Here is a 20,427-nt window from a genome sequence, read left to right as displayed (position 1 = left end):
CGCGTACAGCGCTACGAGATCGAGTAACCTATAAGAAGTAGAGCGTAGCTAGTGAGAGAGAGAGAGGGGGGGGGGAGGAAGAGACATTCGGACTGTCCCACTTATAAACTTTACCAGCTTTTTCTTTAGCTGTAGTCTCACTTTTTTCAATGCAAATAACTATGGATTAGATGGCATCACAGCTCAGACAAATAATACTAATTAGGGTAGAGACGAGAGATGGGAGAGAGCATATAAACTTGGAAAAGATTTTATCTGACCAAATTCAACTTTAGCTAGGATAGGGGTAATTCTTTTTATTTTATTTTTTACGGTTTTCTTGACTTTCAAAGAAGAGTACTGCGACGTCGTGTTACTGATTACATCCGGCCTCGCAGCGTCGCTTCCTGTCCTAAATATGGAGAGAGAGAGGGTTTTGAGTTTGGGAGGAAGAAGAGGACAATAAGCAAGCGAATATTAAATGAGTGGACAGATTGCTATCAAGCACAAGTATAGTTGCAAGAAAGATAGGGTACAGTGTTGAGAGATATAGAGAGTGATTCCGTGCCCCAAAATCCTTTGCCTTCCTCCATCCGTCACTCCCAGTAGGTGATATCTTGGCTCTTCCTCGATTTGATCGCTCTTTCTCTCTCTATGAATTTTTTTTTCCTCTCTCTTATTCTAGTTTTGCCAGTAATGGCAGTGCGTCAGTGACAGTGCAAGAAAAGAGGGAAGAGTTTTCATTGGGAAGGTAAAGCTTTGCACCTGTACCTCGAGACATTTACATGAACCACCGCCCCTTCTTGTTTAAGCTCTCTGTCTGTCTAACTGCATCCCAGTCCGTGTGCGCTCTGTGCTAGATGAATCTCTCTCTTCCACTCCATCCATAGAAGCTTTACATAGAGAGAGCGTCTGTGTTTATGTGCCTGAGAGAGAGAGGGAGAGAGACAGAGTTAATGCTATTAACGAGCAGAAAGATGAACACCCAAATTCCAAAGGAAATCTGAGCAGCCTTTGCCAGACCAGTCCACCCTAAGAGAGAAAACCGCTACTACTTCAATAATTGACCACTTCCACTATCACTACTTAGGATTTCCAGTAAAAAGCCTGAAAGCTGTAGCAAAAAACCCGGGAGAACCTGGAGAGACAGCTTTCTTTAAAGGCAAAAAGATTGCGTAGAGAGAGAGAGACAGGGGGTTTGTGACGTATAGAAAATCCAAGTGAACTAGGTTAGAATAAGAAAGTGTGAGGAGAAAGAGATAATGGAGAGTGGTTCTAATGGCACTTCTTGTATGATGGCTTTTGGAGAAAACAACTATGGCTTATGTCCAGTGATGATGATGCCTCTAATGACTTCTCATAGTCATCATCATCCTAATGCAGACACTAATAGTCTACTCCTCCCTTTACCTCCCACCAACAATCACGATCAAAATCAAAACCGCAGTAACATCTCCTCTTTCGTTTTTCATGACCAGAACAATAATAGCAACACTGGCTGTTATTTCATGGAGAACAACAACAACAGCAGCAGCAACGTCCAGAGCAGCAGTTCCGCCGAGAAGGTTAAGATCATGGCTCATCCTCACTACCAACGGCTCTTGACTGCCTATGTCAATTGCCAGAAGGTAAAAAAGAGCTCAAAAATTTTAATTCGAACTTCCAACACCCATCAACTCAAGGAGACAATCCTCTCCCTCCCTTTGGCGCAAGCTCCTTGTTGCTCTCTTCTTTGTTGAAATTAAACATACAAATCCCTATAATCCATTGCCTATAAATGATCGTCATTCGTTTGTCTTTGGGCACTTTTTCTCCAAGCTTGGATCTGAAAATTATAATATGCATAAGCATAGTACATCGAAGTCCTTTCATAATCTTTTATTATCATGTTTAGACTCCCCGGTAAAAAAGAGAAAGTGAAGTCAAGACCCTTTAAATGGGCCCTGACATCTGTTAATTTCTTCCCATTTTTCTGACTCCCAACAAGTTTTCTTATGAGGTTTTGCACAAAACAGGTGGGAGCGCCTCCTGAGGTGGTGGCACGACTAGAAGAAACGTGTGCTTCAGCGGCCACAATGGGCCAGACAGGTACGGGCTGCATCGGTGAAGATCCGGCGCTGGATCAGTTCATGGAGGCCTACTGTGAGATGCTGACGAAGTACGAGCAAGAGCTTTCAAAACCCTTCAAGGAAGCCATGCTTTTCCTCCAAAGGATCGAGTGCCAGTTCAAAGCCCTCACAGTTTCTTCTTCAGATTCTGGTGCTTTGATCTCTTGATTACTCTTTATATATATCACAACCTTCCTAGATCATTTCTTCTTACCTTTATTATTTATTTCTTGGATTTGCCTTGTGTTAGTAACCAGCCATGCATGTATTAATTGTGTATGCCAACTTGCAGTTTTAGTTAATATTATTGGTTAACTATACGAGAAAGATCTTGTTTCTTAAAGTGGCTGCTTTTATTTTCCTCTTTTTAATTCATCGTTTTAGGTCTTGTATATTTTATTTTTGAAATTTTCGATAATCTTTTGCATGCTTGGACAACTTGTTTTTTGAGACGATGGCTAGGTTTTCCATTTTAAAACCATGTTATTCTTGCTGCAGATGCATAGAGTGGTAAACACTCCTTGTTTCATTTTCTTCTAGGTTTTTGTGAAGTAAATGCGCTTGGTTTGTTTCTTCTAACTTTTCAGCTTCTATTGGTTGATTTTGACATATTTTCAGCTGATGTTAAGAGACATAATATGCGACAATAGCTTGTCCAGGGTTTTCTCTCAGGAACGTTCTGGCGTGAGACGTCATCGGAAGAAGTAATATACGTGCAGCGTCCATGCGCTTGTTTGGCTGAAAAGCCTTTTGAAAACTACATCCTGGACGTCTGGTTTGATACCGTGGATGAGGTCTCGAAGTGAGAGTAGGAAGTTTAGAGGGATATATACCTGCAATGATAACGGTTAAATTCGTCGAACATATTTTTTTACGACATTAATTTTGTTGAACTAGTGTCTGCATTATAGTTAAAAAAACTGGTTTCTGCATTTTGCATACTTAGTTATCAACGTGGGCCAAATTCTTTAATTGCTCAATTCTGATAATTAATTACGTTTAATGTTCCCATTTGAGTGATATGTTTTGATACGTACGTCTAGTCATTTTTTTAAGATTGGTAGAAATAGGGTTTCTTCTTATCTATTGAGACAGATCTTTTGGGTCTGAAACCTTGAATCATGGAGTATGCAAAATGCAGACAGATCTATTGAAAGATTGGAAGCCGTTTCTAGTATTTGAGTGGATGGGGTTTCCAATGGAGAGTACAGACTGTTAAAAGAAAATATACAATGATCAGGAATTTGATTTGATTCTCATAATTATCAAATCTCCAAGAGATTTGATATTATCTTTATTTGATTTTTATAACATTTACTTTAATTATTTGGTCTCAATTTAATTTTCCTATAATTGTGAATAAGTGTTTTGTATTTTAACATAATTGAGAATAATAAAGATGCAGCTATGATAGAAAATAAAATATAATAGAAAATGAGATGAAGAAGATATGTGCACAAGTAACTGTTGAATACTTCCATGGTATTCCAACAGATTTTTTTTTTTTTTTTACAGCAATAATTAAATCAAAGTAGTTATTGTAATTATCACACAATGTTTTTTAGATTCACACATAAGCTGAGTTGCTGAATGAAGTGCCTATTTATATGATATTAAAATAGAATGATTGGTGCCCGTTTTCTGGACTGCTGACCGTGCGACTCTGTGCTAGCGATGCATACTTGCAATGTTAATGCTATTTGTTTAACTGATACTTCTGTTCATGTATCTTTAAATAGGCACATCCTTGTCAGCCTGCCCTTAATATGATGCCCCTAATGCTTTACATTATGTTGCTTACTAAACCACTAAACCATTTACTGACGTTATATTTATCACATTTCTTTCAGTTTTTATCTTGCTTTCTGAGCTTGCCAGGTTGAGTCTATAATTCTAATATTCATGGTGCTTGCAAGCACTTGGCAGTGAAAGTATGTGTGTAAATCGTTTAATGAATACTTACAGATCAATGCATGTATTCTGTTAAGAAAAATTCTACACAGCAGCCCACACTTTTTCACACCACTAAAAAAATGTGATTTTACTCTTTTACCCTCTTTCATTTTACACTTCAAAAATATTGGTGTGTTGAGTGTGAGGCTGCTGTGTAGCATGTCTCTTCTGTTAAAGGTTACGGGGAAGCTAAATGGATAGGGGCAGGGATGGAGTCAAGTAAAGCCATATACTTCAGAAAAATGCCTGCCTGTGCTGATTATATGTACATATATGTATGTACTTGTGACTCAAGTGGTAAGGACCCTGGTCTTGGGGCCATGCTCGCACCAAGCCTAAGGTTTGAAACATTGGGTGACAACAATTTCTAGGGCCATTTTCCATTGGAGAAAACTGATCATTTACCTGATTTGTGTGGTGGGGGTGTACACCAAACGGGTCCTTAAAAATACTTCTAAAAAAATATTTGTACTTGTATCAATATATAACTTTAGGCGTTTCTTATTAGGTACGCAAGTCTTCAGATTTTTTATTGGAACATGCATATCTCCAGGTATAATCCACGGCTCTGGTCAACACTTCTGCATGCCCTCAGCCTGTTGACAAAATAATCCTTTCTCAAAACATCCTTCGTTTCTAAAAGTGAAATTTTAGCTGAAATTAGGATCCTTTCTCCATTTTCTGATTTACTTGATACTATCTTTAATTATGATTTGGAAGCATGTTATGGAGGTAGTTACTCCAATCTGATACAAGTAGTGCTCAATTTCAGTTAGTACAACAATTCTTTATTAGACGATTGATGTGCTTTACTCTCTTTACTTCGTAATCCATTTAACTTATTCAGAAAATTGATTCCATTTCTGTAGAGGTCTCAAAAAGCACATTTCCTGTTGCTATGATAACATAACATGGTACACTATTCTGTTTCAAAATATCATCTCCATTCCTGAAGTCCTTCACCTTTTATGCACACAAAGTTATTGTTCTATAACTATTGATTATGGCTTGTTTAACTGAAGTTTTAAATCCTAATAGGCCATATTTCTTTACCAAGCAAGAAATTCTTGTGATGTAGAAAGGTATAGAGAAACTGGCGAATGGGGATCATCAAGAAGAAATGAGTTTGCAGTTGTCCCCTCATGGATGTCATGGTGAAAAGTTATGGGAAAGCAAGATTTGAACTTTAAAAAAAAAAAAAAAAGAAAGATGCGATTGGATTATTTATAATATATAGATGGAAGTAGGTCTACATGGATCGAGTATGACCCAGTTTTCCCTACTTAGGTGGGATTGTAGAAAAAAGACATTGGGGGGTCTGGAAAGATTTCCTGAGTCATAGGAAACTGTATTTTGGAACATTCAATCTGTTAATTTATAGTGGAACTAAAGAGTTTTCATTCAGATGACCAAACCTAGCGTTGGCGCCTGTGTGTGTATTGACACACATTGAGACATGTATATTCTACTGATAGTCATGTATAGGCTGATATATTTTATTGTTAGTTCATATGAACTTGTTAGAATTGGAAATTATGCGAGTTGGAAGGGAGAACGAGTAATTCTCCTCATTGCCATGGAATTTGAGGATTCATTGCTTTTTATTGATTTACAAAGCAAATATTATTTAAACATTACAGAGCTGCTTCTGAAGCTTGAGACTGTACAGCTAGCGGCAGATTGTTGTGAAAATCTATTTCATGTCAAGCTGCTCACTGGTTTTTTGTTTTTCGTTAATATTTTTCCAGGAGGTGGAGAGGCTGTGGATAGGAGTGGATCATCTGAAGAAGAGGTTGATTTGAATAACAACTTGATTGATCCGCAGGCGGAGGACCGAGAGCTAAAAGGTCAGCTTTTGCGCAAATACAGTGGATATTTAGGCAGTCTGAAACAGGAGTTCATGAAAAAGAGGAAGAAAGGGAAACTACCAAAAGAAGCCAGGCAACAGTTGCTGGATTGGTGGAGCAGGCATTACAAATGGCCTTACCCATCGGTAATTATATTGCTACTAGTTAGTTAAAGCTCATTGGCGTAGTTAATATGCACACCGTAATTAAAAAATGTATATGTACAATATATTCTTCAGCCTGTATTGTAATGTTTAGTTGGCGTTAATCATCTTTATGCGTTCCACATTCTTTGTTAACAGGAGTCACAGAAGCTGGCTCTAGCTGAATCAACTGGCCTGGATCAGAAGCAAATAAACAACTGGTTCATCAATCAAAGAAAACGGCATTGGAAGCCTTCTGAAGATATGCAGTTCGTAGTGATGGATGCTGCCCACCCCCAGTATTACATGGACAATGTCTTGGGCAACCCCTTTTCCATGGATATCTCGCCCACAATGCTATGAAGATGATAATTCTGCATAACAGGATGCGAAAATATTGTATAATTAAATGCGGTTGCACTTCTAAACCATATCGTTGATGTCATTTAATGCCTTCATATGTGTATTTCAGAAGCATGTAGGCTATTTAAATCAGGTTCTCTTTGTTGGGTTTGGAACGCAGCTTTTGAAAGGGCTATAGCTGGAGTTCGTTTCATTTGGGAGTGATTGAAACTAAAACAGAAAGAATATACAGCATTATTAAGCTAATCTAAATGCATGTTGTAGTAAGCTTCAATCTTCACATTCAGGTCTGAGATGGACTGTTTGTTTCGGAGGAATGCTATTAGCTACAAGTGCATATATGCTTGGACAAGGAGCAAATAATATTTTATTATTTTTCCACAACCTGCCGCTCTCTCTTTTCCTTGATTTTTTATTGTTTTCATCTTCAAAACTTCCTATTTCTCTTTCTTTTGTTTCTATCTCTCGAGACTCCTTTATTTGTCTTCATCCCGTTCTCTTCCTCGCATTTGATATTGGAAGCCGCAAGCTCTTTTCTTCTTCAACCCGTCATAAGATGATCAGCCTGCAAGTGTCCCATTCTCTTTAGTGGTCACCTTTTCCAGTGGTTGTTGTGGTTTTCGTGCTCTCCAAAGCAAGTTTCTCTTCTTCACTTTTCTTTCTCGCTTCTCTGTTAAAGCTACTATGCTGTCGTTATAGATTATTCTTTTCTTCCTCTTCTTTGATTCTAACTATATTTTCAACAGCCTGATTAAATTACATCATCTTTTGCGCTGTAAGGTCAAATTAATTGCTCAGCATTGGTTTGCTCCACGAATCATCCAAAATGATCTTATTCCTTTATGAATCTGCCACTACCGTTAGCATCTATTTGCATAAATGTTGTCTTTTTTTTTTTGAGAATGAAATGGTATGTTGATATCATTATTAAACTTGCCTTAAATTTATTTGGTGTATTTTTTTGGGAAACTATTGATATTAAAGATGAATCTTGTTTTGGGTTATTGTTATTGGGTATGGTGTATGGTGTATTGTATTTTTTTTTTTTCTTTGAAATGGTATGGTGTATTACATTTGATATTGGGTATTAATTCTCTACCATTTTTGTTTTGACATATTGTTTGTCTATTGTGGATTGTTGATTTTTGCATATTTTTTTCTGTGATGACCTCTTATTTACTGCCAGCTTGATAGTTCAAAACAATAGACATAGACATATAGTAGCTTGATGTTTACATCATGATGTGGCTCTTTTTAAGCATGAATGCTGCATGATGAATACGATTGTTGTCTGCAGCAATCACTGCCTCTATTTCCTTTTCTCTTTTCAATTTGCTTTTCCATGGCATTGTATGTTACTTCATTTGACCTTTGCTCTTCATTAAAAACTTTTCTAGATTCCTCGTGGTCTCCACATTTAGCATATATGTCTATGATTGAGCTCCCAACATGGACATCTCTATGAAAACCACATTTAATAATGAAAGCATGAGACTATTTGCCCACATCTATAACATCTGTTTGCAAAGTTGCAGAGCCTCTAAATCATACCCATTGTGTTGATAACAACTAACTATAGAACTCCAAGAAGTTTCATCATTCTTAACCAAATCATATTATGTAAGGCTTAATGTCACTCCCTTCCTTCTGTTGCTTTTCTAATGTTTTATTCTCTTTATTTGCCACTCCCTTTCTTTACTTTTTTCTCATGACCCACTTTTCTATTTTTCTTTCTTGTGTTAGTGATAATGGGTTGGTTTCAAATTTATTTTAATTCTCTTGTCACCCCCCTCCTCCTCCCCCTTAGTTTTAGTTTTAGTTTTAGTTTTTGTGTGTCTATTTAAAATTCTTTTTCTGATTGAGATAATGCAAAGTACCCAAAAACTTAAAAAAGGGTATGCGTGTCATACTTGTCATCTTAGTATATTATACTAATATGATTAGCTGTTGTGAGGACTTGAAAATTGCAAAATTAGGTTCACTGAGATCATGGGAAGAGGTGAAGTTGAATTACTAATTTTTGGCTAGTAACGGCAAAGTATAATGAAGTATTGGAAGTTGCTTCTAATGCATTACGCACTTGGCAAAGATCATGGTAGATTTCATCTAGTGTTTTCTTTGGTTTTTGATGTATGACATAAATAAGAAAATTGGATATTTCAGAAGACTACTAGTTGCTCCACCATTAGCATATTAAATCTGGTAGAAATGGAAAATAACCAATAATAGAAGAAGGATACCAGAAATCCAATAGCCTGTTTAATATGCTTGACCTCATCCCAAGAAGAACTTGCATACTGATTTTTATTTTTTTGGTTAATTATTAGAGATATATCACAATATCAGAGCATTTGATATATCACACCAATGTTCCAATTTAGTCAGCCCAGCTTTCACATATTCACCAGTATTGAAGGAACAACACTCTTGCCTTAACAAAAGACTCTAAAAAAAATGGTATTTGGTAAATGATAAAAGAAAATTTTCTACTTGCATCAGATTTAAAACTTAAAAGCAAATGTAATTGTGACATAGACTCTATACCTGTTGAATAGCTGAACATTGATGAAAGAGTTTTGCTATATACAAGCACAGTCGCGTACTAATCTGTGTACCAATACTGATTCATTTATACTTAAAATTTAAATTAATACTGTTTTCAATAAAATCTACTTTTTGACCAATCACATCATATTGATGCACAGATTAGTACACAATTATGCTTGCAACTATATTTTTCCTTGATGAAATAATGGTGCAAACCTTGGTAATTTATTTGCATATTTCAATTATGCCATGCCACACTTTGCCTGAATGGATGTTTGCTGTTTTCATTGTTCCTTTGGTTTTCATTATTGAATTTTCCTTTATTTTTACAATATGATGTTGAGATAATGTAATATGGATTGAAATACTGCAATATGATGTTGAGATAATGCAATAGGAATTGAGATTCAAAAATATGGACCGTTCAGATACTTTATAATTCTCAAAAATATGATGTTGAGAATTTAATATTAAACTTCAATATTGTGCAACTTATCTGACTTCTTGAAAATTTAATATTTTTCAAAAATAGACACACATTTTGATGATGATCAATTCTTCACCACTCTATTACAAAGTGGAGGAAGAGGTTGTAATAGCACCCTAATGCAACATTCTAATGTTGTTGTCTAAACAACTCCTAATGACGGTGAAAAGAGGCATTCTTCAAAAGAGAGGTGCATCGTTCACTGTTAAAGATGATAACCTCATCGTCTCAACTTGGCTCAACATTAGCATCAATGCGATAAGGGATATTGATAAAAAGTCAACTCAAATGTGAGAACAAATTACCACATTTTATCATGAGTGTAAAAAATTGAATGTTGCCAACCGTTCGGAGGGCTCTTTGATGAATCAGTGGTCCATGGTTCAAAAATGGATAAATAAAATTTGTACATATGTAGCACAAGTAGAGTCATTGCACCCGAGTGGTGCAACAAAGCAAGACAATGTATGTACCCTAAAATATTTTTTTTTGCAATTTTTGATGGACTTACTTATGAATTAGCAAATATTTCTTCAATATTGTAGATTGAGAAGGCAAATGTGTTGTACAAGAAGATGCTATGGTGTAATTTCACAATGGAGCAATATTTCTTTTGAGACACCAACCAAAATAGCAGTAACACATCTCCACCATTGGTAAGAAGATCATGACTACTGCAACATGTAAGCGTAGAAAAAGATCACGACTCATTCGAAACTTTCTCCTAAAAGGATGGGGCGGATATATTGGTGTTTCGGCAAAATAATCATTCCAAAAGCGTTGATGACCTTCGAATGAATCACGTCTAATGAACCTACGACGTTGAGGAGTACGACGAGGTGTAGAAAATGTTCCATTGGATATCATTTCAATTTTGCTGGCATCATATCCAACTCATGATCAGAATAATCACCATCAAAATTTGAATAGAGATCCATAGCAAATTGAGAGAAGAAAAATAGAAGAATTGGAAGAAAAAAGTTTGGCTTTTGATGAGCAGAGGATGTGTCTATTTATAAGGTTTGATTATCAACTATCAGTTACAATTAAAAAAATTGATAAAAGAATAAAAGTTGACAAAAATTAGTTCATTCAAGAATTGTAAATGGTGATTGGTTGTTATAAAAAGTTGTTGGCATGTTTGTTGGCTTCAACCACAATTCTAAATATAAAAGTTGGGTAGAAGAAATGTTGGTATGTTTGTATATATGATTGTTGGGTGAATGATTGGTAAAATATATTTATTGAATAATTAGGTTGAGGGAAAAAATAGTTAAAAAATAATAATTTATAGTTAAATAATCAAATAATAATTAATTTAATAAAGTTATTAACTAATATGTGAAGTGTATTGTAAGATATTAAAAAAAAATATATTATTAAAATATATAATATTTTATTATTAGTTAGACTTTAAGATAGCTAGTCTAATATAAATTAATCTATTTAAAAGTCTACATTAAAATTAAAAGTTAACCCTCTAATTAAATTATAGACTTGGCAATGGCCGGTGTTCTAATTGATTTACTAGGAATTTTCTGTAAAATCATTGATAATAGAATAATGATAGCCTTACCACTCTTTTACCACTCTTTTTAATTTTTTAATTTTTTTTAAAATTTTTCTTTTACTTAATGATTAAGCAAGTGACTATCTCTAAAATGATATATTTTTAAAATTTTTTCTTAATGGTTAAAGATGTTAAAAAAATACTTAAAAAAAATGATAAAAAAATAAATACATTATAAATAATAAAATAGTGATAAAAGGATAGTAAATGTATCATTAAACTTAATAATATGGACAGGGCGATGAAAAAGGTACGGAGATGCTTAACAAAAACAATAAAAACAAAAAAGGTAAGGAGATTCTTCTGTCTCGAATCTGGAATAGCCGTACAAATGGAAATCTATCGCCAAATTTGGTTCTTTCAGCTCTGTTCCTTGTCACGACTGGGCCCAAAATTTTAAAGTTTTGAAATAATAAATCCAAATTTAAGATAGCGGTACAGATTGTAATAAAAGTCCACGAAATTCGATAACTTCAATGTTGACACTGATTATTAAAGATTTTAATTTTTTTTTTAATCCAAAACTTAGGTCACAAATAGATCTAAAAGACGGGAAAAACAAAACAAAACATTTTATTTTTTTCATAACAAAATTATTTATTTATTTATGTTATGATATGAGAACCTTAACCAGATAAAAATTTTATTTGCAGTAATTTTTATCTATTTTATTATGTACTCTACTGATGTAATTAGTTGTATATTAAAAAGAGAGAAATGATATTTGCAGTCGTGGTTATGCAAGCGGCGTGCAGTTGTTTTGAAAAAAGTGAATTAATATGAGACCCACATAAAAAAAAGTTATTTTTATAATTTTTTTTTATTCATTCTGTACAACCGTTTACATCCTGCTTACATGTGCTGACTGTATCTAGTAGTTCTGTTAAAAAAATGATAAAACTAATCACATCAGTAGAGTACATAGACAGTATGTAAAAATGAATTCATGTAACATTATTCAGATGACATATAGGTTGGATTAAAATGTTTGGATATTATAAATGAGCATGATGTTAAGTTATTAAATACTGATAGATAAGTGAAACAACCAAAATGAAAGATCTACCACCAGGTCAACGTCGATAAACAGGATTGCCGTGGATATCAAACTCAAAAGTATGGTGATATGTTATGATCTTGAAGGTTAAAAGCTTAACCAAATTTAAAGCTTTTACATGGTAGGTCTTTAACAATTTATTTATGAGAAAATTGATCTAATTTAAATATTTGATTGCTTTCTTTTTATTTTTTGTATTTTTTTTGGGGGTCATCAACAGATGATTCTTATAAATAAGAAAATGAAATTCTTTAATTGTCACTTTTACCCAGGGGTGTTCAACCGGATTTCGGATCGGGTATCCGAGTATACTCTGGCCGGAATCCGGATTTAAAATCCGGACCGGGTTCCGGCCCAGTCATATCCGGGTTTTTACAACCCGAAAATTCGGGTTCCGGATCAAAACCTGATTTTTATCGGATCAAATCTGCCGCAATACTTCTTTCTTGGCATAAACAAGCAATACTTGCTGGGAGATACAGGGGAGGGTCTTGTAGGAGGAAGATGAGCATTTTGTTAAATATCGGATTGGATTGCTGGTAGCAGTCCGAACAGGGCTGGCATTGGAGCCAGTTGATGTCACTACCGGTGTCGAGGACCATGTAGAAGGGCTTGGGCGGGATTCCCACACCCAAGCGTGAGAAGTACTCGCCGCTACCCTGGCTCGTCCCGGACACGATCGGAGTGGACAGGTCCTCAGGGCGAAGCTCCGTCTTCATGGGTTCAAGATCCGACTCACTCACGCCGTCGAGGGATGCTTGGAGCTGGGTGGTGAGCGATCTGACTCGGGCCGAGTCGCGCTCGAGTCGAGAAAAAACGAGGAATGCGTGTGTAGCCTCCTTCGTTAAGCCACGGGAGAGAGCCAAGGGAAGTAAAGAAACAGCTAGGGCGACGAACATGGTGAAGAAGAAGCTGCAGAAAAAACTAGAAGTAGGGAGGCGAAGGAGTTCATCGTATTCGTAGAACAGAGACCGAGAGAGAGAGAGAGGGGGGAAATCAGAAGGGGGGCGGCGCTAGAACTAGGGTTTTTTTTTTTTTTTGGTTTATAAAACCCGGGTACCGGGTTTTAAACCCGGATCCGGATTTAAAATCCGGTTTTTCAAATCCGTATGTCGGCCCGGATTTGACCCGGGCTGAAAACCGGAACTGGAATCTGGTATATCCGGATTCCGGGTTATCCGGCCCGGATGAACAGCCCTACTTTTACCCTTATTTCAAACAAAGCCCTTTGGCCTCTATATCTCTAGAAGCTAATCCGCTGGAGGAAAGACTTTCTCTCTGCAAAGCTCACTCCTTTCACTCCTCCTTTAGCCGTTCGACGGAAAGTTTTCTTAGGCAATCACAATTGCGCGCCATTGTCTCTACGGAAGGCACATTCCAACAAGCCACCTAGTACCCAGAAAGCTTCAACGGTCTCTACCACAAGCAGTACTTCCTTTCTCGTTCGTATGGATGAAGCTAGAAAGCTTCAATGGACTGTTTGGGCATAAACAATGATCAGAAATGCCCCGCACCATGTGGGGAAGGGCTTTCGGGGCAGGGTCAAAATCCTCATTCGCTCCACCTCCCACCTAGGCCAACCCATTTATATATAAGTCTACCAAATTTTAATATAATTTAAATTATAAATTAAAATTTATAAATACAAAAATAATTTAATTTTGGATTACTTTGGTCTCCTAGGCTAAGTTTAAATAGGAGAACAATGTAATACAATAGTCATATTTAAGCAGTGTAAGAGCTACTGTTAAGTTCCACATAACGTGAGTATGACTATTGTATTGCATTGGTTTCGTATATAAAGGTTGGCTTCCAATAACTTGAATATAACTTCAAGTCTTCAATATATTTTATATATTTATATATAATATATTTATTGATATAAACATATAAATAAAGATGTAAACAGTTCAGTTTGGCTTGATTTTTTATAAATTTTGGAATCGAACTGGTATGATCCTATTTTGCATTTTCAAGAACCGATTCCGCACCAATTATCCCCTAAATCGATTCTTTCAGTTTTATCGGTTTCGATTCCAGTTTTTCGATTTTAATATACTATATTATAATATATATATATAATATAATATATTATAGTATATAATACTATATTGATAATATATTATAATATATATTGTAATTGTATTATAGACTAAAGTGATAAATTATAAGATATAATATAGTGATATATTATAGTATATTATAATATATAGTGATATAGTATTAGTATAACTATTAATACAATAAACTTATAGTGATATAAGATTTTAAAATTTAATATTATATTAATTAGCAATTTATCACATAATGTAAAACTATTTTATATATAATTATATATTATATATAAAAATTATATACAATATAAAGAATTAAAATATATATACATAGACTGGTCTAATTTAGTTTTAGAAAAAGAAAAATTGGAACGGGGCCGATTTTGACCTGTTTTAAGAAAAATAAAATTGATATTGGACCAAACCAAACAGTCCAAACTCACTGGTTCGGTCCGGCTTAGTGGTTCATCGGTTGTTTTTTTTACACCTCTACATATGAAAAATATTTTTTTTATATATGGGGTCATCCCACCCATGTGAGGGGGGTGGACGAGGCCAGGGTAGCGGGGTGTGGGCCCTCGCTGCCCACCCCTAGGCTAAAGTGATAAAGTTTGTATGGATGAATTGTGGATTATATATCATATTAGACTTTTCAGGATTCTAAACACAGGGATCTCTAATTTTTATACGATTGACCCGTACTTCATCATGAATCACACGCACACAAAGATTACAAATTCTCGAATTTTATCTTCGTTGTACCTATTAGTAATTTATGTTCAAAATTCAATACAGTGTAAAACAACCATTAAGGACACTATCTTAATATGTTTATTTGTCGAAAAAAAAAAAACCCCATTCTGATTCAAATATGGCATTACACACAGAGAGGGATGGAGTTGTGATTATCTTCTTGTATCGGTCGTCGGAATTCTGTGCCCAGAAATGCAGTGTGGCTGAAGAAGTGGTGCTAGAATAACAACCGAAATGCAGTGCGGCTAGGAGGTGGTGCTAGAAACAAAGTTTTTAAAGTGAACAAAGTTTTTAAAGTTTATCTTTCCCTTTTGGAACCCTCTCTCACTAAAAAAATAAAAGCTTCCCAATCTAAGTTTCGCCTTTCCCCTTCCCTCTTTTATTCTTTCTCATTCTTCTTCTCCATCTCATGCTCTCATTTCTTAGTTTATTTTTCTTCCTTTAAGATCGAAAAATTCAGATCTACAATTTTTCGGCAACTCTCGAGAGATATGTATAGTACAAAAAGGCTCATAGGTCACAAATCGTTAAGAGAATATTAGCGGTTTTGCGGAAATCATCACGTGTGGCCCTCACGTGCCGCTCACAACTGCCCATGGTCCTCACGCCCCACCCCTTTCGGTAGCTCTTCTCACCACACGAGCCAGATCACTGAAATCGCAAGCACTACATCTTTTTAGATTTCAGTTTTGTAGCTGAAAAGAGGCAAGCTTGTTGCCTTCATAGGCCGTCAAAGTCTGCTAGAGTTAGTCAGATCTATAATCCATTATTTTTCGTTCTTGTTTTCCTTATTGTATAGTAAAAATAAAAAATGAGTTCGTTTCTTGGAGGGTTTGTTTGTAGAGAGTATTAACATCAGTGAAATCTAGACCAGTCCAGTAATATATTGGTGAACCTCCAAATGGTTGATATGAGAATATCTCTGCATATATTTGGTCATGAATGTAAGTCTCTCTTAATGAAAGAATGAATGATAACATTTTTCTTAACAAAAAAAGAAACAAAGTTTGTAATTTGGTTCTGTTTCGGTTGGAATTTTCAGTTTCCGACATAGTGTAATGAGTTATTACCTTTCAGCTCAAGTTCCAACTATTCAGTTATGTTCCGATCCATTTCGGTGAGATTTGGGATTTCAGACATAACATGAACTTGGGAAATACCTAAAAAAGGAAGGGTGCAAACTTGTAAAATTGGAAACCCTTTCTTCTACCCTTCAATATTTATCTTCAGTTTTTACTTTCCCTACCCTAATTTCTCTACCTTCTAGCATCTCAACCTTTCTTCATTCATAGACTTCCAATTCATGGTTTCAAGTTCGCTCCGTTGTGGCACCTCGATGACTCTGTGTGTGTGTGTGTGTGTGTGATGGGGCTCATTAAATCATGATTCATTAGTTTATTTCGTTGTTTGAACTTTGAGGTTTTGGACTTTGGAAGTTTGGAATCAATTATCGGACCCTATCCATCTGTAAAATGCCCGTCCATTATGTGACTGGCCCTAAGAAAAAAGTCATATGAAGTTACGAACTCTTGAGCTATTATGAAGAGAAACCATTGAATGGCTTTGAATTTTAGGCAATTAGGATTTCGGTCCTTATTTAATTTTTATTTTTTGTAATTTTTTTGTTCAGTTTCATGGCTAGTTACTCGCACTTCCTTTTCGAATAATTAGAAGTTTCTCTTCTCGGAATAGGAGAAACATTCCCAATGCCAAAAACTAGAGATCTTTCCATTGTTTTAAATTTTAATACCAAGAAGTTTTCAATCCTAAATGCTGTTTCATCATACCAGTTCCGCTTTTATTTTCACAATCATTTTATTTAATTATTACAATTTTTTAAAATTTTCATACAAAATAAAATAAACAATTTAATTTTTTTAAATCTCAAAATAAAAGTAATATTAAAAAATATATTTTAATAATATTTTATTTAAATTTCAAATTTTATTTAAATTCATCACATCTTATCTACAAAAACAAACTAGGCCTAAAAGCTCTAAAATTGATAGCCATATATCTAGAGCAAAATAAAAAATATATGTTATTTTTGAATTTTGAATTCTTTTATTTTTCCTAAAAGATGGAACCTTCTATTGAAAAATATTATTGAGTTTTTTAAGTATTTATGTTTTTTATTGATATTATTTTAGAATATAAATTTTTAATATATATATAATTTATCCATATACTATTCCAAAATGGTATACCGACTGATATTAAAATCAGAGGAAGAAATAATGCATAGAGGAAAGACTTGTATGCTTTGGACCATTTCTGTTTCCTTGTTTTCTTTTTGTTCTTATAATAATGGCTTGTTTGGATTTATAGAGTATTTCATCTCATATTATTATTATAATTTTTTAAAATTTTTATATAAAATATAATAAATAATTTAATTTTTTTTTAAATCTAAAAATAATAATAATATTAAAATAATATTTTATTTAATTTTTAATTTTTATCTAAAATTATCTTATCTTATTTCTAAATCTAAATGAGGACTAGTACATTACGTTACTTGTGCGGGAGGTGTGCAAGTTGACGAGGCTTCCTTATAACATATTATTATATAAAAAGGCTACTTGGGCTTTCTGATCTTAACAAAGCCCATACTGAAAGTGGAATGGGCTTCACGCATTGAGGCCCCTCACCCACTCGACGTGCTTAAGTGTCCTTGTTTTCCGCACGAGTCCTCCCTCTCTTTCAGTTGCCTCCGTAGTCCTGAACACTCTCGGCGGGAGCATCGACGACCATATATCTCCGAGAGAACTTGAACGAAATATTCAAGCCACGACCTTGGAATGGTACCACTTTTACTCATTTTCCTCTTCTTTTGGTAGCCAGGAATTTTGCTATTTTACTTTATAGTTTTATTTTCTGGACGGCATTTTCTCAAACGCCTTGAAGTCAATCTAATTGGTGGTTTAAATAAGTCCAATCTACCCACTTTAAACAGTTTTTTCGTGTCTCTCTTGCCACGCCTCAATGCACGTTTAGCATGTAAATTCTTAGATTTCAAGTTTTAAAAAAGTGTATTTTATAGCTGTACTCGAGGAAAACCAATCTTTGGTAGTGTAGGTTAAGCCGTGCTTGAATGCTGACCTGAGTTGAGATGAGTTGAGTTCTTTATGAATAGTAATGAGTTGAAATTGTGGAATAAGTTTTGTGGGATCCACCTAATATGAGTTTAGATGTGTTCAAATGTTAAGATGGGTTTATATATATTTATGGGAAGTTGAAAAATGTTGTGGGTCTTATGTGTAAAGATGTATTGAGTTGAAAAAAGTTGTGAGTATCACGTGTAAAAAGATTTTGAGTTGAGATGCGTTTAGTGATTTGAGAGTTGTGTGTTTGGGTGTTAAACTCAGCTTAAATTAGACTGATTTCAGTTCAATCTAAGTTCCAAATGGGGCCTAACAAGTAGCTTTTTGTTTCCTTTTAGCTGGAATTAACGTTGGGGCAGTCTTTACTAATTTGTTGGAGTATATGGCAGTTTCAGTATCTAGAAAGCTTTTACGTTCCTTTTATGGGTCCCTATATGCACTTGGCCGCTGTGATTCTTCAACTATCACATGTCGATCATTTTGTACTTATCATGGTAAGGGAGATATATACCTATTTGTTTTTTCTTTGTAGGTCATTATTTGTTAGATTGCAAACTTTGGTCACTTTTGTGGTTTTATAAGTCTTAATTTTTCTTTTATTTGTCCATTTTTCCCTATCTTAACAGATTCGTGAGGCTATCCTCATGGGCAGAACATATTTTATTCAGGATCCTCCTGTCTTTCAGAGGTTCATGCTTATTACATTTTATTTGCTCACCCTGTTGTTTTTAAAAGCTGCTACTGATAGAATGTACACGGTAACTGTATATTCAACACGCCAATTTGTTGGGCTCCACTTCCTTACTGTACTTTTGGCATTTTAGTAGCCTCTATGTATTACTGTAGGGTGGATCACCTATCCTTGCGAATAGATGGCTTTCAACTTCCATTCTGACTTCTGAATTGGGTGAAGGAGCATTTCCCTCTAATTTATTGTCTAAGAAGCCTGTGGCAATGGCAGAGCGTACTATAGGTAGGAGGAAGGCCTTAACATTTTATGCATGCATTTACAAGTACTGTGTTGCGAGTAGAAGCATACTTCTTGTTGAGCATGTGTGTGTGGATGTGCTTGTTTACCTTTAATAGATATGATAATAGACCTTTTCTCTTGTGAAGCACCAGAGTTTGTTGAAGGTTGACACTTACAATTCGTATAATTACCTTGGTTTTTTTAAAGGTGCAATTTTTTATAAGTAACAGATAAAAATTGATGTTACCATTTTATGGAGGAAAGAGTAGTTCAATTTTTGTGGTAGTTTGATAAATTCACATGTTGGTTTACTTTATGTTTATTTTGACGTTCTTCCCATTACTTGTCCTTTTTCTTATATTTTATCTTTTGGCTATGGATGAACTTGCCAAACAATTTGAGCGTTGCTACTGATATCAAATTTGATGCCTCTATAAAATGTTTTAATGAAGTAATGTAACGTGCTGTAGGACTTTATCAGGACCTGGTCATTCCAGTAACAAATTTTCTTAATGAAGATAAGGGCTTCATGGTTTAGGCTGGCGATGTTTTCAATGTGCCTATTAGGAAGGATATTGTTCATCGTGTGGTGCGATGGCAGCTTGCAAAACAGCAACATATGGTTATTGATCATCATTTTTTAGTTTTGGTGTCATGGAGTTATAATGGCACTAATGGTATTATTGTTTTTTATCACTAAATAAGAATTTTATTGAAAATAATTGAAGCCAAATACACGGGACATATACAAGAGCCACACATTGACATGATTGTCAAAAGATACTAGAAAATCATGTACGTTCATGCCATTAAAGTCTATTACAATCGACCAATGAAATAAAGTGTGAAGAAAACAAATTCTAAGCTCATTAGTTGTCCTTGAATGATCTTTAAAACTCCGACCGTTCCTCTTCATCCATTTGCGCCACCATAATAGGCAAGTCGGTATCATATTTCACATAGTTGCAATTTAAGAGTTACCCTAGATGCCTTTCCAGCTAGCTAGAAAGTCAACAAACCTTCTTGGCATTACCCAAAAGAGTCCTACTCTTGCAAAGATATTATTCCATAAGCTCCTGCATACATCACAATGGAATAATAGTTGATCCACAGACTCACTAATTTTCTTACACATGTAACACCAATCCATATAATGGGTCGGTGTTTCCTTAGATTATCTAAGGTGAGAATCTTCCCTAACAAAGTTGTCCATAAAAAAAAAAAAAGCTTTTTGGTTTTTTTTTTGAGAGAGGGATGGGGGGGGGGGGGGGGGGCTTAGTCTTCCATATGTTCTACCATGGGAATGTTCTTGTAGAGTGTGTCATGTGTCATAAGAGACTTACAGTATCACTTGTACAGTAAAGTTCCCCTTCTTGGATGGTGACCACATCATCTTATCCGCTCCTCCAGTTGCTCTACAACTGTACACAAGATTGAAGAAATCTGTAAATGTGTGAATTTCTCAATTTTGGGCAGCTCTAAGGAAAATAAT

General features: G+C 35.0%; 2 protein-coding genes across 8 annotated transcripts; both read left to right on the top strand.

The window, feature by feature from the left end:
* Window positions 1-303: 303 nt before the first annotated feature.
* On the top strand, window positions 304-6,660 carry LOC122277596 (homeobox protein SBH1-like). 5 transcript variants are annotated; one of them, XM_043087653.1, is made up of 6 exons: window positions 307-584; window positions 674-730; window positions 1,458-1,607; window positions 1,995-2,238; window positions 5,789-6,033; window positions 6,190-6,660. In XM_043087653.1, the coding sequence occupies exons 3-6, from the start codon at window positions 1,488-1,490 to the stop codon at window positions 6,391-6,393; spliced, it is 813 nt and encodes a 270-aa protein (XP_042943587.1). In that variant the 5' UTR covers window positions 307-584; window positions 674-730; window positions 1,458-1,487; the 3' UTR covers window positions 6,394-6,660. The 5 variants fall into 5 exon arrangements, with proteins under 5 accessions (XP_042943584.1, XP_042943589.1, XP_042943588.1 ...); XM_043087652.1 differs by having other exon boundaries at window positions 307-588; XM_043087655.1 differs by lacking the exon at window positions 674-730 and having other exon boundaries at window positions 306-584.
* Window positions 6,661-17,561: 10,901 nt separating this feature from the next.
* LOC122276643 lies at window positions 17,562-20,183 on the top strand. Of its 3 annotated transcripts, none has more exons than XM_043086516.1 (5): window positions 17,562-17,665; window positions 18,304-18,459; window positions 18,592-18,723; window positions 18,812-18,938; window positions 19,406-20,183. In XM_043086516.1, the coding sequence occupies exons 1-5, from the start codon at window positions 17,663-17,665 to the stop codon at window positions 19,471-19,473; spliced, it is 486 nt and encodes a 161-aa protein (XP_042942450.1). In that variant the 5' UTR covers window positions 17,562-17,662; the 3' UTR covers window positions 19,474-20,183. The 3 variants fall into 3 exon arrangements, 2 of the variants coding, with proteins under 2 accessions (XP_042942450.1, XP_042942451.1); XR_006228925.1 differs by having other exon boundaries at window positions 17,569-17,665; window positions 18,355-18,459; window positions 18,592-18,653; window positions 19,406-20,182; XM_043086517.1 differs by having other exon boundaries at window positions 17,569-17,665; window positions 18,355-18,459.
* The last annotated feature ends 244 nt before the right edge of the window (window positions 20,184-20,427 follow it).

This window comes from Carya illinoinensis, chromosome 9, assembly GCF_018687715.1.
Source record: "Carya illinoinensis cultivar Pawnee chromosome 9, C.illinoinensisPawnee_v1, whole genome shotgun sequence".
Taxonomy (NCBI): domain Eukaryota; kingdom Viridiplantae; phylum Streptophyta; class Magnoliopsida; order Fagales; family Juglandaceae; genus Carya; species Carya illinoinensis.
The sequence above is the reverse complement of the archived record's forward strand: the minus strand, read 5'-3'. Positions and strand labels throughout refer to the sequence as shown.

Excerpts from the sequence above, each read along its gene's own strand:
- LOC122277596 (XM_043087650.1), top strand. The coding sequence starts at position 1,242 with ATGGAGAGTGGTTCTAATGGCACTTCTTGTATGATGGCTTTTGGAGAA. Across the intron at positions 2,239-5,788 it reads AGTTTCTTCTTCAGATTCTG|GAGGTGGAGAGGCTGTGGAT; the intron begins GTGCTTTGATCT and ends ATATTTTTCCAG. Across the intron at positions 6,034-6,189 it reads ACAAATGGCCTTACCCATCG|GAGTCACAGAAGCTGGCTCT; the intron begins GTAATTATATTG and ends CTTTGTTAACAG.
- LOC122276643 (XM_043086516.1), top strand. Across the intron at positions 18,460-18,591 it reads ATCATTTTGTACTTATCATG|ATTCGTGAGGCTATCCTCAT; the intron begins GTAAGGGAGATA and ends CTATCTTAACAG. Across the intron at positions 18,939-19,405 it reads AATGGCAGAGCGTACTATAG|GACTTTATCAGGACCTGGTC; the intron begins GTAGGAGGAAGG and ends AACGTGCTGTAG.